At 40.1% G+C, this 17644-nt stretch overlaps 1 protein-coding gene across 1 annotated transcript in view; it reads left to right on the top strand.

Moving 5' to 3' along the window:
- The window catches only part of mindy2 (MINDY lysine 48 deubiquitinase 2), a gene marked incomplete at its 3' end in the record, with an annotated part of 47887 nt that extends 37596 nt beyond the window's left edge, over positions 1–10291 (top strand). Inside the window, exons 9-10 of the mRNA XM_080729591.1 lie at positions 4133–4288; positions 10028–10291. Coding sequence (XP_080585717.1) covers positions 4133–4288; positions 10028–10291 — 420 coding nt within the window. The remainder of the gene's footprint in view (positions 1–4132; positions 4289–10027) is intronic.
- Positions 10292–17644: the final 7353 nt, after the last annotated feature.

The following is a 17644-nucleotide window of genomic DNA, read 5'->3' as shown; positions in this document are numbered from 1 at the left end:
GCCCGAACCACCTAAGCTGACTCCTTTCCAAGTGAAGGAGCAGCGGTTCTACTCCAAGTCTCTATCGGGTGATTGAACTTCATGTGCGAAGAAGGGAATTGCATGCTACTTGGGGTGTCGTTGCCAAGGACTGGAGACAAGATGCAGCAGGATAGGTACACATGACAGTGATAGTGACTAGCAATTATTTGCATTATAATGCAGCCTGTTTTAATCATGTGTTCATTATAATTTCCCTGAAGCTGAAGTTGTTGGAAAGCATGTGCATGTCTATGTGTGAAAGACCCAAAAAGGCAGTTGCATTCATTTCATTGAGATAATCTCTTTTTTTTATTATTATAAAAAAATAATTTCTAAGATACATTGTTTTGGTCTCTGATTTTATCTGAAGTCATTGCTACAACTACATACAGTAGAATCGGACAGGAAATATAATATCTCGTTTGCAGCCATTTTGACAACATGCAAACTCAAGAATAATACAGGTATAAGTCCCTTCTGTGCCATACATCTTAGCAAATGGATTCATATTGCTTGTATTTGCAAAAGCAGTCAACAATCATGGTAGAAATTATGTTAAAGCTCTATTTTGGGAATCCACCATCTTGCAAATATGCACAATAAAGGTCCAGACACACCCAATAATAAAATTAGCTATTCCATTGAGTCTCCCATGGTCAGACACCATGAAATAGACACCAAGTTTGCGTTTCTAGCTCATCTGGTTCAGAAGTTAGAGGCAAAACCTATTTTCTGGGTCCTTACATTATGGCGGCCATATTGTGGCGGCCATATTGGATTTCATGGAAACAATACAAAAATGTTTTTTTTTTTTGTATTGCAATACAAAACATGTTCATATGTATACCATTGATCAACCTGTGAAGTTTCGTGGAAATATCCCTCAGTTTAAAATGTTGCCCTATTCACCCCCCATTAAAACTAATAGGGGCTAATATTGAGGCGGCCATATTGGACTTTGTTGTACAAATTGACCGGGTTGTCCATATAGGTTGTGATCCTACTGGGTCATAGATAATATTTCTGGTGGACAACTTTTTATGTCGGGGCAAATGCAGCACACCTTCCTTTGCCCCCTGGGTATTTTGGTGATAAAAGCCTGAAAATTGGCATGAGTAGTCTCTGTGGGTCACTTGGCAATTAGCCTCGGAAACCCAGACTTACTTGGCAATTAGCCACCCACAGTTACTTGAAATTTCAATATGGCAGCCATTTTTCAAGATGGCCACCACCTTAGTGGAGCACCAAATAAACCATTATATCACTTAACTGCTCCACAAGGTGTCCGCCATCTTGAAAAATGTCCGCCATCTTGAAATTTCAAGTAGCTGTGGGTGGCTAATTGTCAAGTGACCCACAGAGACTGCTCATTCCAATTTTCATACTTATATCACCAAATAAACTATTATATCACATAACTGCTCCACTAAGGTGTCAGCCATCTTGAAAAATGGCCACCATCTTGAAAATTCAAATTCCTCTGACAATTATCTTGTCAAGGGACCCATGGAAAATGCTCATGACAATTTTCATGATTGTAGCACTTATTCTGCTCCAGGACATAGAAGGGGGCCTATTACCCCATAGAGGGGGGCCTATTACCCCAGTAGTGGGGCAATAGGCCCTTTTTACATGTTTTTCTTTTTGTACTATAAAATCAAATGTATCTAATTTTTCAACATGGTGCCCATATAGGTGTATTGGGTAAAGCATTGTTAACATGTACATACTGAATTAATATCAAAATGTATTTTAATTGGTCATAAAATAGACATTATCCTTAGGGGGGGCCTTTTACCCCACCTTACTCTACTTGTTCTACCGCTGCACAGACATCAGAAATGCAGACCTCCTCAGTTCTCGGTCGCCACGACTGATTTCAGTCGTTTGGATTCCATTGAAGTGTTCAATGGAAGCATGACATGCACCGAAAGTAGCCTATCTACCAGCTTGCAGTGCGTTCGTTCATTCTTTCTTTAAGATGAAAGAGTATTTGAAGTTGTCACACTAGCAGTAGAATACATGTTCAGAAGCGTCTTCCATAAACCTTAATGGTCACAGATATTTTATTAATGCAAACTGTGGTTAGCAGTATGTAGAACAGCAGGCACATTGAACAATATTACCAAAACGCCATCATTTACACAATTGTGCTAATTGTTAAATATCTGAAAACACAAATTGACATGAATCCAAAATACACTGATGATCGTGCTGTCAAGCGATATGGAATCTATGAAAAGGTTGTGGGGGTCCCTGCTTCATCTCTCTCTCAACTAAGGGGTCCTTGGCCTGAAAACGTTGAAGACCCCTGGTTTAGGAAACAGAGCACTAGCCTCCTTTCATGCTATTTTGAAAATCGTAGATTAGGACTTGGCCTAACAAAAAATTTGCAAATTGTGAGATTTTATTTTGCTTAATCCATGGAGTATCAGTTGAGGTCTGGGATTGGTTTTGGCGCCCTCCCATGGCCATTCTGGGCACAGCACAGTGCCAAGCTGCTATACTGCTTCTCCATAATGCATGAGGCTCACATTCTCCTGTGCATTTCAGCACTCTCACAGCTTGTCTGCTCTTTGGCTGGCCCCCCTCTCATCTAGTCTCGCTTCCAAACTCTGAAGAGTAACTCCGAAGAGCGTACAAACGGAACCAAATACAAACTACTGAACCAAATGAACCCGTACAGAGTTGAATTCGTACTGAGGGATTTTGCTGGGTGGTAGCAGAAAAAACAAGTACACACACAGCACACACGCACGACGCACGCACGCACGCACGCACGCACACACGCACACATACACACACACACACACACACACACAGTCACACACACACACACACACAGTCACACACACACACACACACACACACACACACACACACACACACACACAGTCACGCAGCCACACACACACACACACGCACGCACGCACGCACGCGCACACACACACACACACACACACACACACACACACACACACACACACACACACACACACACAGAGAGAGTAAAACTACTGCAACAGTATTCAGGACGTGGCTTTTCTCCACAGGCCTCCACTCTTCCTTATGAATAAAACAGTTTATCACAGAAACCAATTAAGTTTAATCTCCCAGTCAGGAGTAGTCATAGTCTGTCAAGAAAGTCAACTTTCAAAGTTCAGAATAAATTAAGAGCTATATTGCACCATTTAGTTTAGTAGGGATAAGCCGTTTCTGTGTGCGTATTACTTCATCAGCGTGAGTTTGAAAAGATGTGAATGAGAAAGAGTTTGCTAATAACACACATCGAAATCTGCCATATAAGCAGCTATTACACTGATCAAAGCAGGTGTGCTTTAAAGGTATAGTGTAAGTGGTATTTATTGTAGTTTTGTGTTCTACGGTGAAAGTTAACAGGGATCTCCCCATCTCTGCAGCTCTTAGAATCTTTATAAACACAAAATACATTTTCAGATTCAATTTGGAGAGAGAACCCCACAAAGATCATTTGATACTGTTTTATCCGTTTCATAGTGTTCCACTTCCAATTCTGTCTGCACACTTTTTTCCTTTGTTTCATCACTTCCAATTTCACTTGTCGAGTCCATAACCGTGATTAAACAGTGATTATTCTTTTATTTAAATGTATTTAAATTAAATGGTTGAGCAGTGCAAAGCGCTCCTACGTTTCACTTTGTGTGTATTAGTACGGATCTGTAATAGCAGGGATGGAGATCCATGCTCATACACATAAAGTAACTGACGTCACGGACAGAACGACCCATACAAGGAGATATGCTCGTGTGTGCACCGCTCACTTCGCACAGGTTCGATTTATTATTGTAATTAATATATATATATTTTTTTATTTAACAACTTTTTGGAGGAGTACCGCCAATACCGCCTGTAAACAGTGACTTGTTACCGCAATAACTGAAAATATGTATATTATAAATGAATATTATAACTTTTACTCCACTGTTTAATATGCTCTAATCACATTGAACAAAACGTAATCTCTCTCTGTATGTCTGTGTCTGTGTGTGTGTGTGTGTGTGTGTGTGTGTGTGTGTGTGTGTGTGTGTGTGTGTGTGTGTGTGTGTGTGTGTGTGTGTGTGTATGCGTCCAGGACTACCTGATGGCGCTGTCGCTGCAGCAGGAGCAGCAGAGCCAGGAGCTCCAGTGGGAGCAGCTCCCAGAGGGCATCAGTGACCTGGAGCTGGCCAAGAAGCTGCAGGAGGAGGAGGACAGGCGGGCCTCGCAGTACTACCAGGAGCAGGAGCAGGCCGCAGCCATGGCCCAGCAAGCACAGGTCTGCTGGGAGGGAGACGGGGTGGGGAGGTGGAAGCGGGGGTCTCATTCTCAGGCCCCCTTTCCACCGGGGTTGAACCGGTTGAGTTATTTTTTCCCCGCCTAATATTGAAACAGTTCAGAGTGTTTCCACTGAAAATGAATTGGTTCAGAACCCTAAAAGTTGGTTCGGAACTGGAACCAAAAGATGGCCGCCGGTTACGTGAAAACACCAAGGTTCCAAGAATCTAGAACGGAACCAGTTCTAGAACCAAAGTTCTTTTGGTGGAAAAGGGGCCTCAGAGTTATGTTGTAACGGTGTCTTTGAAATAAAAAGGTTGAGAACCACCTCAACTATTGTAATTGTGTAGATTAAACCGGTTCCGGAAACGGTTCCAAATGTGATGGAACCGAATTCCGGTCCCTCAAAATGTTGGATCCGGTTTCTTTTGTTCCTCTGGTTCCAGATCCCAGCCCTCGCCTTGCTGTTGTGTGACGTATTTCAGGGGCTCTGGGTTTGTTTCACTACGCTACAGCTCGGCTTCAGACCAAATTCTCAGAACATAATTTGAGGCGCCGCCTGCTCAGGAGGTGGTACTAACCCTACTTAAAACAATGTTTTGTCTGTTTTATTAAAGCTGTTGTGACACGCAACAAAGTTTAACATTATGCTACTGTAAGACTGCGTAGTATTCTTCGTCCGTCGTACGGGACTGCGCACAAAATAGACGATCTACAAGCTCTCAAGGGAGACCAGGGAGGAGAGTGAAAGCAAATTTAGGGCAAAACATTTTCAACGATTTTGGAAAATAGTAGGCCTGTGCAAAAAAATCGATTCACTATATTATCGCGATGTTAAGGCCGGCGATTCAATTAATCGATTTTCAAAGTTCAGAATCGATTTTCCCGATTTTATGTGTGTGTGTGTGTGCAATGTGCATGCGTGCGGCAGTTCACTTCTCTGTGAGCCACGTTTCTCCCCTCTACACACACGCACACGGAGTAGAGAGAAAACTGCTCTGCTCTTGGATACACCACTGACACTGGAATAATTCATCATAGATCATAATATAATTAGCTTACTTTTACCTTTGTAGCTGTTGTCATCTCAAAGTAAAATCCACAATGTTATGCTCCAAGTTGCTTGGATTAGAATCCAGAGAAGTGAACACGATGCGTTTTCAACACTATTGCCAGCCAGCTGTGTTGTTAGGTTAACTAACGAGGCTCATTGAGAATGACCCTCATTTGACATAGATGCGTGTGTGTCCGTGTGTGCGTGGCTCCAGTTAACGTCTCTCTCCTTCCCTCTCTGTGTGCGACATGAGAGATAACTACTCAGTCACGTTGCTGTAAAACTTCCCAAAAAAAAAAAAAAAAAACATAATTCCAAAGCCATAGGAGTAGACATGGACAACAGTTGTTGTTGATCGAAGGATAAAGTTTGTAATTCCCTTATAGAGTTTAAAACAGTCATTTTCATAGGAGCTAACGTTTAGCAGCTAATTGTAAAGGAGGATGAAGCGTTGCGATTCAGTTTCTGACACAGAAACAAGCAAACAGGTCTATAAAAAGGTGTTGCCAGATCCTGTTTTTGCGAGCAAACAGGTCTATAAAAATAAAAAAATTGGGGAATGTCAGTCAAACAGAAATGTTGCTGTCTGATATTGTTTAAGAACAGTGGTTCTCAAACATTTTCATGCCAAGAGCAAGGATCCCAAATGTGTAATATAGTGTACAGAAAAACAATCTTAAGGGCTTTGGCCTATTATTGATTCTGCTTTTAAAGGAATATGTTATTAACCATTATAACCAAGTAACCTTGAACATAATGAAGGGCAGACAATATTGCCACTGTGTTTATAGGAAAACGTTTTTCTTTTTTTCTTTTGGAGGAATTTTCCTAGGACTAGGACTAGAATCGAAAGTTGAATTGAATTAATATATACAATGTCAATGTTGAGTAAGAGGAATCATTAAATATATAAATGCTGCTACAGTGACAAATTAGAAGAATTTATGGATTTCATGCTGTGATCGATCGGTGCCTGCAGCACAGCGATTTTTCTTCTATCTTTTATTTATGACTGTTGTGTTCTGTGTTTTCTGGCATCTTGACCAGGAACATGTTGTAATGTTGTACCACTGGCACTTTGGCTGAAATAAATGTCAGAAAGATTGACTGACTTTATTTGGCTGCATTGATTTTGAAGTATATGATTCAACTTTTAATGTTTTATATTGTTTAGAATTGTTTTAAAATGTTTCAATATAAAAAAGCTGTAATTTTTGGGGAAAAATCGCAATAATCGTGATTCGAATCGCAAATCGCAGGAAAGCGCAATTAATTGTGATATAATCGAATCGTCACCCAATGAATCGAAATCGAATCGAATCGGGAAAAAGTGAATCGTCACAGGCCTAGAAAATAGCAGACCTACAAGCTCGCAAGGTGTCTCATCATTACACGTTGTGTGAGCTTGTAAGTCGTCTGTTTTTGCAGTGTGCAACACTTACAATGAAGCATAAAATAGTGGATAATAGGATCTAGGGAGAAGTGAAACATGCGGTAGATTGACCTCAGATGGAGGCTCAGTATTTAATTGGGGTGGAACAGAGTCTTACATTTTGGGGCCGGTGGGCTAATAGTCGCTAATAGTAGAGAACTAGGACAATGCTAAAGAGACCATACAGTGTATCAGATCCACTCAAATCAAACTTCCGGGTTTGTCTACAAAAATACATCAATCCCTGCGGCACTCCTACCCTCTGTTGTGTATTGCCTCTATGAATCTGCATTATTTAACAAACATTAAGAGCTGCACTTTAGCTGTGCTCCCTCTCAGTCTGCCCGTTAGACTGAGCATGTATTCAGCTGTCTAGATCAGTGCCTGTTAGACTGATCAGTGCTTCCCAAACTTTTTAGCTCACTACTATACATATCATAATGTAGGTTTCACTCTCTTCAATGTTGTCTCCCCACCTACAGTATAGACATTAGACAGTAGTAGAATTCTGTTCTTAATCTAATCTCAACTACACCATCTCTTAAAGGGGTTCCCTGGCTTTAAAAATATTCAAATGGGGCTCCACTGCCTGATACGTATCAATTGGGGTCCTTGACATGAAAATGATTGAAAACCACTGGTCTAGATAGCGCCACTAATGGTCAAGCAAGAAAGTCCTTGTTTAAACTTTTGCTCATAGTTGGAATCGGCAGGTCGGAAACATAATAGAACCATGTTCAAAAGAATGGCTCAACTTCCAGTTTATCAGTCCTGCCACCCACAACGGAACAGAGATCAAAAGAAGGAAGAAAGAATGTCAGCGGTTGTATTGTAACATTATTAATTATGCCAGACTCAGCTGAGAGTGCAACAACAATATGACATGAAAGCATAGGCTCAACTCATTATTCTACAGTACTTCCTATGGCTCCTCAGCCAGCCGTTTACTGTATCTCCTATGCATTTCTTTTCACGTAATGCTTTATACTTTTTGAAAATATTTAACTTTAATGTTATAATGTATCGTCTCAGTCGGGTGAAAACCTCATATTTCCCAAACTGTTACTGTTCAGGATTCAAATTAAAAAATAGCAAAAGTGGCAAAACACGTCGCTTTGCGCCACGTTTTGAGCTTGTACTTAGATCTGTTACTTTTGATGCTTTTGTGTGGCACTGTAGTATGATCAAGTAGGGCGTTAGAAGTCTCAGAGTTTGTGTGTGTTGATCACAGAGTATGGAAAGTCAAGTATAATTTGACAGCTCATCTTTAAGCTAATTATAGCCTCGATCTCCGCCCAAAAGAATGAAATCAACATCCTCTCTAGTCATCTGTTGATGCCTAACAAAGGAAACATTGAGATAATATTTAATAAGCAGCAATAATCAGCTCTCTGCAGTAAAATGTTCAAAGGCAAGAGCATTCCATTCTTAGATAAGGAGTTTAGACCCCTCCTCACTCTGAGGGCACTGTGACCTCACCTTTATTCTGTAGTTTTCTACTCGGTGTGTTTCTCCAGAGCTAATCTCCTAAACTGCTGGACTGTTTTAAATACTGTTATTTTTTGCCAAATAAATCTGTATGGTGAGTGACGTTAATACAATATAACTGAGACAAGACTGCTGTGGTTGTAATTGGTCTCCCTGCTCTTATATTGAGACATTTTAGATCCTGTGTGGTAGGCATACCCTACCCTATGACCACTACTGGTCGACAAGTGGTAATACTGCCTGGAGGTCACAAAGTTTATCCCCTGAGCGAGCAGTCGTGCTCTATTGGCTCAGTGGTAAAAAAAAAAATTGCTGTCGGGCAGGAAAACCCACAAAACATGAACGCCCTAATTACTAAGGCGTCACACAAAAGCTTTTGCGGCGTGTTTCAAGTTTGTAGATCTGCTACCTTTGAATTTGAGTCCTGAACAGTAACAGTTTATTCAGTATGCACGCGTTTATTGATGGCCACAGCATACGATTCTGCATTCATCTGCATTATTAGCACAAATAGCTTAGACCTGAAACCACGGTAAACATCGTCGTCTTATGGTTGTGGTAACCGCTAAAAATAGAGTGAAATGACCTGATTTTTCAGACACACAGGCAAGAGGTTCAAATGTGACACTGATGAGAGGCAATCCTGTCCAAAAAGTTGGAACTATTTTCTGCTTGATCATAAGTTGGGTGCTCCACCAAAGGAACGCTGGACAATGAGAGCGCTGGAACACGATGCTCTGCACTCAGCACGTCTTTACCATAGATGGCAGAATGACAAGGCAGATCACATTTCAACAAGGCAATTCAATGTGCTTTAGACAGAACATCAAGCAAAGGAAACGGTTATACAATGACATTAGGATGCATAAAACAAAAGGAGTTTAAAGAAAGAAGGAAAAAAATGTGTCAAACAGAAAGTTAGTTGTGTTTTAAGAGAAATAAGAGTGGCAGCAGACCTGCAGTTTTCTGGGAAATGAAATAAGGCGCCGACAGCTCCTAATGGAAGACTATTCAATTCAAAGGAGCTTTTGGCATGATAAAACAAATGGTTCAAAGCAAGTGTCAAAACATAATAAAAACAATTTAAGAACAAAATAGGGAAAGTACAGTATGTCACATTGCGACATTATACAGGTACTGTATATACAGTATATACAATACATTTTGGCTAGGGTATAAAGCTTTTTGAAATAGTGACATAGACAGTAGTTCTATGGCAGAGGTCCCCTATGTACAGATAGTGTTTATATGTGCAGTAGGTCTATATTAGAGATCCACTCTGTACAGACCTCTCAGGAAACACAATTGTTAGTAGTCCTTAGGGTGGTTGTATATATCAGTGTTATCGGGTGGAAACCTTGTATGTCCAAAACCGTTCGTTTTGTATTTATCATTTTAAAAATGATTTGTGAAAATAGCCGATCTACAAGCAAGTGCTTGTTGATCAGCTATTTTCACTAGTTTTGTGCGGTAGTCTTGTAGTCTTGAAGCGGGGCTTTACTTTACAATAAAACGTACACATTTGAAACTTGGGAGATATGAGTTTTCTATTTTAACTTGTTTTGTGCGGTAGTCTTGTATGATGAAGCGGGGCTTTACTTTACGATAATAAAACGTACACATTTGAAACTTGGGAGATATGAGGTTTTTGCCCAACAGTGATGATATATTGGTTTTCCTAAGCTTGCAGGTGTCGTTGGCTGACCAGTCCTGTGTGTGTGTTTGTTCACCAGGGTCAGCAGGAGGCTGTAGGGGTGGACGAGGCCGACAGAGGAGCCATGCCAGCAGCAGCAGGAGCAGCAGCAGCAGCAGCAGGAGGAGTAGCAGGAGGAGGTGGAGGAGGAGGAGGAGGAGGAGGTGGTGGTGGTGCAGGGGGGACTGGAGCAGGAGGAGCAGCGGGAGCAGGGCCCGCCACGGCCAGCCCGGGGAAACAACACACCTCCTCTGGGGAGCGCAAAGCCAAGAAAGAATCAAAGGATAAAGACAAATGTGTCATTTTGTAACATACAGCCGGGTATGTGTATGCGTGTGGGTGTGTGTATGCGTGTGGGTGTGTGTCTGCGCGTGCGTGTGTGCGTGTGTTCATGTGTGTATTTTGTGCATTTGCTTATCTGTGAGAAGGGGGGACAGCGTTCGTTTCTACACAGGTTCAACACACAGTGCACAGCCCTCCACTTGACAATGAGGAAGATGAGCCCGATTTATATCATTCACGCCGCAAATAGATGTACTTGTAAGTTTGTCTATTTTCAGCACGCAACCAAGTATAAATCAGGCAATAAAGGCCCCTTCAAACCAAGAACTATAACTTTCCACATCTACCAACTACAACAAAGACAATGGTGAAGGACTACAGTTGTAGTTCCACGTAGTGCTTGGTGTGAACAGGCCCTTATAGAGTGTTTTCCTGAGCGTGCCGCCGCCATTGCCGCGGTGTAAACAGCCAGTGGTGGAGTAGAAGTAAAATTATTGAAAATGGGAAATACTCAAGTAAAGTACAAATACTAAAAATTGTATTTAAGTACAGTTCTTAAGTAAATGTAGGTTACCAGTTACTTTACACAACTGTTTACACCGCGGCAATGCCGGAGGGCGTTGCTCAGGAAATGGGTCTATAGAGTACCCAAGTCCTGACGCCACTCCCACTACCCCTGGGTCCCATAGGCAAACCTTAGATTGGGTCATGTAAAAGAACTCTGTGACTCTGTGTCTTTTATGATATTGACTTATATTTGATAATGTCTGCGAAAAAAAAAAGAAAAAAGTTCTTACTCTTTGGATAAATTAGTACTTTTTCACCGTCAGTTGATGCTTCATATCCATATGAGTGAAACTACCCGGGGTTGATTTGTTTATTTCTGGAACACAGAAATGACAAGATATAAGATTTGCCTATGGGATTTCCAATACAAAAAGACAACGCCGTGACCCAGGGGGGGCCTCTAGTGGCAGTTAGGGATGGGACGATATCGGATTATTGTGACAAAAGAAATCGCGATTTACGATATTATCGCGATAATCAAAATCCATTATCCTGGTGGCGGAACATTTGCCAAACAATAGCAGATCTACAAGCTTGTAGATCGGCTATTTTTTGGCAAAGACATTTGATAGAGAGTGACAAAAAAGACTATCAAGTACGTATATTATAAGTACCTTTTTACCAATTATGGAGAGTTTAAGTGGTACCGGATATGCAGCTTGGCAAATAAAAGGTGAATTGATCCCAGTACATGACGGGGGACGATATCACGATAAATTAAATCATCACAATACAATTATCGTGAGTGTTTTTTATCACAATAAATGATAATATCGCTTACCGTCCCTTCCCTAGTGGCAGTGATGTCAGACTTCTGTGCTCTATTATAGAAGAGAAGAGAGCGAGAAAGAGAGAGAGAGAGAGAGAGAGAGAGAGAGAGAGAGGGAGCGACGAGACTAACAGAGGACTTGGCGTTCCTAAACCACTGGTGCCTGCCATCCTCACTCCTCAGTGGACCCCTGCTGGACACTATGACAACTACACTTATCTGTATCCTCACTCCTCAGTGGACCCCTACTGGACAATACGACAACTACACTAATCTTTCGTAGAGTAGGCCAAACTTTGTTACAAGTCGCACAGTGCACTATATTTGTGACACCAGGGGGAGGGTCAAGTTTATCCGGGGAGGGGGGGGGGGGGTTATATTTTATAGCAAAAAGACAAAAAAATCACAAAGAAACACAATTGTCACCCTCTCACCATATTTTTTCAAGGAGATCCATTGTCATCCATTTTTTTCATTACGGCAGTTTATAAGCTATTTTTTTGTACTGAACATAAATACAGATAGACCTGCTTTTGTTTTTTGATTTTTTGTTTTTGTAGATATTCTTTTTTGTGAGTGAGAGATCCATGAATTTGTACAGTTTGCAGTTGGTTAGGCAGCCGTTTCGGATTTGAAAAATCAGTCGCGTGCGAAATACTCTCACCTCTTTTATTGATGCCAAGTTCAGTCATTTTAGTTACATGTGAAAGAGACACTTTGGTAAAGGTTTTATTTTTGTGTCAATTGAAAGGGATTTCCTTTTTCTTTTTTTCTTTTCATAAAATTGCCTGCTGGGAATTAATGTAATAATATTTGTGTCCCCGTCTTAAACACTCACTACCCTGATCCCTGTGGATTTGTGAAGGGTTATTGATGCCAGATAGCCGCAGTGCTACGTGATAATAATAATTCTTGATATAATTTTGCTCAGTTCATATTTGCCTTACCAGAGCATGGTGGTGTTGAATTGTGCTCTGTTTTTGAATGTGAATGTTTTATTTTATTTTTTAATAATTATGTAAGCTGTATATCCACAATGCTATATGTATGATTTGATCACATCTTAAAATAAGTCTAGGTTTTTTACAGCATCGACAATATAACACTTCAATTTCATATTTGGAAATAGCCAAATATTTACATTTGTATTGCTTGAGCCAGTTGTTCTCAAAGCAGGGTCCAGGGACCGTCAGGGCTTCATGACGGGCCCCTTATAGGCATGTAACTCTTGAGAGTGCACAACTTGAACCATTTGGACCCTTGCAGGCCTGTAACTCTGAGCGTGTACAAATGTACAAATTGAACACACTCAGAGTTATGGGGGTCCTTGAAGTTTGAGAATCACTGGCTTACATAAATACAGTACAGGACATTTAGTGTTTTAATGTCACTACCTTAGTCATTCATGTTCGTTCAAATCCACTACTTTCAGGACAATCACTTGACAGTCAGACAGGGAAGCGTTGGTCAATGAGCTTAACTGAAGAACATGTTTCTACCTGACCCTCTGTTCCTGAGAGATGAGTCATGCATGCCATGGTGACTGCTGACCAGGATACATCTAGAGTTGCCAATTATGTTTTCCCTCCTTTAAAAAAAGAAAAAAACTCCCAAATTACTCATTATGCCAATCAAACCTCCCACACATTTCTGTGTTGCCTCTGCTATTATTATTATACCCTACTGGCTCCCCTGCCAGTGAGGAGCCCCCACTGGAAGGACGTATCTTGCCTCTTGCGCGCCGCCTTAGCCCTTATGCCTAAACTTTCTAGGGAGGGTTTTAGAGGGTTTTAAGTGGTAAACCTACCCCCATTGTACCGCTTCCTGAGAAACGTGGCTATCTGTACATTCCGGCAGGATGCTTTCGTCTCAAGACTTGTTAATTTTGTCAAGGGAGAGGAGCAGGAGTTCCTTGTATTGTTTGCAAATGCCATTTTTGTCCGTTAACCTTTCTTGGGAAGGTTCTTCCAGGGAAGGTGATTTCAGGCCCAGTGCCCCCAAAATAGCCGATCCTCAAGCTCCCGCCTATTTTCAGTGCCCGACAGTACACCTAACCAGGTTCAAATCAGTTGGGAGGAATACGAAAGTCAGACGTCTCGTTACTCCGACTACGTGGCTACGCATGCGGTTAGGTTTAGAGATAGATAGGTTAGTAATGGAGAGTCGGACGAACGCAACGTGGGAACAACGCTACGGACACCAAATCTGGTGTCGTGGGGCACTAGGCTACCTATGGACATTTTGATTGCAGAGATGGTGATTTCAGACAGCTGGCTACCTATGGACAAACATTCTTATGGGTTTTACTTTGAAGGCTTCGTTAACTTTTGTCTTTACAGTACTTTGTATATCGTTGCTGTCGGGCAGAAACCTTCTATCTCCATATTTTGACTTTTTATGTTCGTAAATTAGTGCCCTATTTGATCATACTACAGCGTCACACAAAAACATCAAAAGTAGCAGAGCTACAAGCTCGAAACGCGTCTTGCGAGCTTGTAGATCTGCTTCTTTTGAATTTGAATCCTGAAAAGTAACAGGTTTCCCCCCGACAGAGACAGTATAAAAACACCTTAGGACATTTGCAAGAATGTCTTTGGCCAAAAGGAAAGACAGGACAATCCACTTTTTAACATCCAACATCAGAAGTACTCTCAGGCCTTCTTTGAAGGGACATATACTGTATGTCTTTTTTTATATTGTATGATTTGTACTCACTACATCAGTCAGTGTGGGGGATGTGTGCGTTATAGCCATATTCATCATGAAACACGTTTGAAATGTGTGGATGTTTTTAGTATCCAAGGGGATATTTTTGTCTCTTTAAAAGACTTAACACTATGCTATGTACAGTAAGACCCTCGTTGTAGAATTCAGCACTAACTTATGACAGTTGAATTAAGCTGCTGTGCTTGTGTTCTCTTGGACTACCCCCCCCCCCCCAAAAAATATATATATCTGACAGGGTTTTTATGAAACACTGTACATTGTACAACGTATGTGCTTTGCTTTGTTCTTTACACTATTTGGGGATACCACAGTACTTGAGTCAACGAGATGAGATGGTGATGGTTACATGGTTCAGTTTGTAGTCTTTTCTAGATTTCTTAACATTTTCTTTAACCACATGAACCCTAGCGTCACTATAACGGGCATGTCATAAATAACTCTGGGTCCATTTATATGGGTCACAAATAAATATCTTTTTATCATTATTATTATTATTATTATATAAAACTTATGAAATGAAAAATAAATGTCAAACTTTTTTTTTTTAAATCAATCGCAGAAATTCCATCAATAAAAATTAAATAAACCTTTTAAGAAGTAGTGAAAATAGCCGATCTACAAGTTCACAACCTGATGGATGGTGAACTATTTTCACTCATTTGGGTCCTGGGAGACATCAAATTTCTTGGGGAAAAAAGCAGGGGGCCAAGTACAGAATCCTATGGGATCCCGGTCAATATAGTAGGGTTTAAGTGGTTAAAGGAAGGAGTTTTGCTCTGTTTCACCTGTAGCAACATGCATTTGTCTTTATAGATCCTCTCATAACTCAAATTAAATTGATAATTCTATTTGACCGTGAGCTCAAAGTTATGCTTGTCGATTAAACATTCCAAGGGATTTTTTTTAAATTGAACCCTCGGTTCCATCATATTATTATTATTGTTTGGTATTGGTTTTCTGAGTGAGAGGCGAACCATGCAACTAGTGTACACATTAGCTTGCCATTGAAATCATTACATTTATTCCCAGTATTTTTTTTTGGTAGTTTTGTTGTATTTGTGTTACAGGTTTTTTTTTTACCCATGTTCCTGAGCTTATTTGATCGGAAGGATTTTGTGTGTTCAATGTCTCAAGTGATTCCTTGTTTGCCTTGTAAAAGTGATTGTGGGGTAAATGTATTTTGACAAGGTGATCTATGAACATTTAGTCATTGTAATTGGTTTTGCACTGTTACATTGATATGCACTACTAAGAGAAGAGAAACATACCTCATTTTATACAGAACTGACATTGTGCAAGAAGAGTGCTATTGTTCTTTATGGGTACCTTGTAAAAAGATGAAGGAATGGCCAAATGAAATAGCTGGACTTGCTAGCTGTTGCTTATTTCAAGCCAGCTGAAAATAAAATCATAGCCTGCAAAATGAATGAAAGGGCTGTTAATCTGTTTTGGCTTAAACATGAGGAGTGTGTCTGTTTAAAAACTACCCTGTCAATAGTACTTGCTGCTGTTTGATGATGCCTTGTCGCTGTTGGGTGGAAACCAAGGACATTGAGAAAAACATATATGTGTTCAGATGGATCCATACATTCATTATTTAGTCACAAGCTCTGGTTAAGACTTTTCATTTGTTCAAATTCATGAAAACCCATAGACGGACATAACCCAATAACAATAACATGGAGTCCCTATTGTGTGCACGGCATTACAGGAGAACTATTTGCGTTGTGAGCTTGATTGGATATTTTCAGTACTTTTACAACAGAATACATAAAATAATGAATGAAAGAATATAAAATTAGGGCATTCGTTTATGAAAAGAAATGATCAAACATGGAGATGCAAGGTTTCTACCCGGCAGCGACAACATGCATGTTAGTGATGCACCAATATCAAGGTCAAAGGCCAAGAGGAGTAAGTTGAGTACTAGCACAGTTATTCCATGGTGCTGTAGTGTAGTTCTTTATTACTTTACAAAAATAGAGGTCGGATCTTTACAATTATACTACATTAATGTTTTCGCCAAATGTTTTCCAAGGAAAACACAGATTGGACAGGACAGCAATAAAGGAAATGATTTGGAATGGTACACATTCTACAGAAAAAATACAAATATGAATGGTATTGGTGCAGCTCTAATTCAGGTAGCTATTCTTCCATTCAAATGCCATCATCTTTAATTGCATAGCATTTCATAAACAAATGTCATGTGGCATGCCAATATTCAGGCATATAAATGGGGAAAAGAAGTTAATTCTTGGTAAATATGAGATAAACCGTCTGACGTTTTCTTGATTGCAATATCAAATCCCAAATGTTTAGTTTTTGTTTGTGATACATGTATAGTGCTGAATGCAACATAAGGCATACTAATCAAAGTAGCTACTCCAAGTGTATGAATTTTTCATTGTATGACCCTTTATGTTGATATTTCACTTATGTAAAAATACAAACTGAAAACGAACCCGTCTAGTTGTGCATATGGAAGGGTAAATCTCTTGTGTTGGTTTAATTGTCCATCTATTTACATAAATGACCAAATAATGTATGTAGCCTTTTCACAGTACAGTCACAAAATGTATATGGTGATATATACACATATAACAAAATGCCTTATAGACGAGGGATATTGAACCTGATTAGAAGTACCTGGATAATAAAAGACTAAAATCTGTATTTGTTTTGCTGTCATGTTTGTAGTAGCATAATATAGTTTTCTATTCTTTTCTACCAAAAAACCTTACTGATCGATCGTACATACATAACACAATGTCATGATGGTTGTCAGTGTGGCCAAAACAGACACTGCTGTGAACCCAACCGGGAAGGCCATAATACCGTGTAGATCTTCACACACCAGCTAATGGAGAATGTGAGGACCGAGTCATGAAACCGTCTTGACATAAGCTCTAAAGTAGTCCTCATAACTGAACTGACTTAAGACACAGAGTTCCATGTAGAATTATTTGCACTTACAAAAGCTGAGCTGTACTTTATTAAAGATGTATTGAAAAGCATATTTTATGCATCACAAAACGTTTCCTACGTCCCAGATTGTTTCATCCATTTTGCAATATTAAGTGATTCATCTTGATCTCCAGACCCATTTGTTTCTATCTGGCTTTTGAATGGGAGTTTTAGGTATTTTACGGTATTCGTACATGGTCATCAGTGTGTAAGGTTGAGTAACGATTATTAGATGTGCCTTGCATTAGGTTTTTCCATTCGTACCAAAGGTGCAATTGGAGATGCAATGCATAATGCAATTTTAACTTGATAGGCAAAAGAATATTTTTTGATCGACTATCAATAACCATA

The sequence above is a fragment of the Nannobrachium achirus genome, assembly GCF_963921795.1.
Source record: "Nannobrachium achirus genome assembly, chromosome: 7".
Taxonomy (NCBI): Eukaryota; Metazoa; Chordata; class Actinopteri; order Myctophiformes; family Myctophidae; genus Nannobrachium; species Nannobrachium achirus.
Note: the sequence above shows the minus strand (reverse complement) of the source record. Positions and strands in the feature narration are given on the sequence as shown.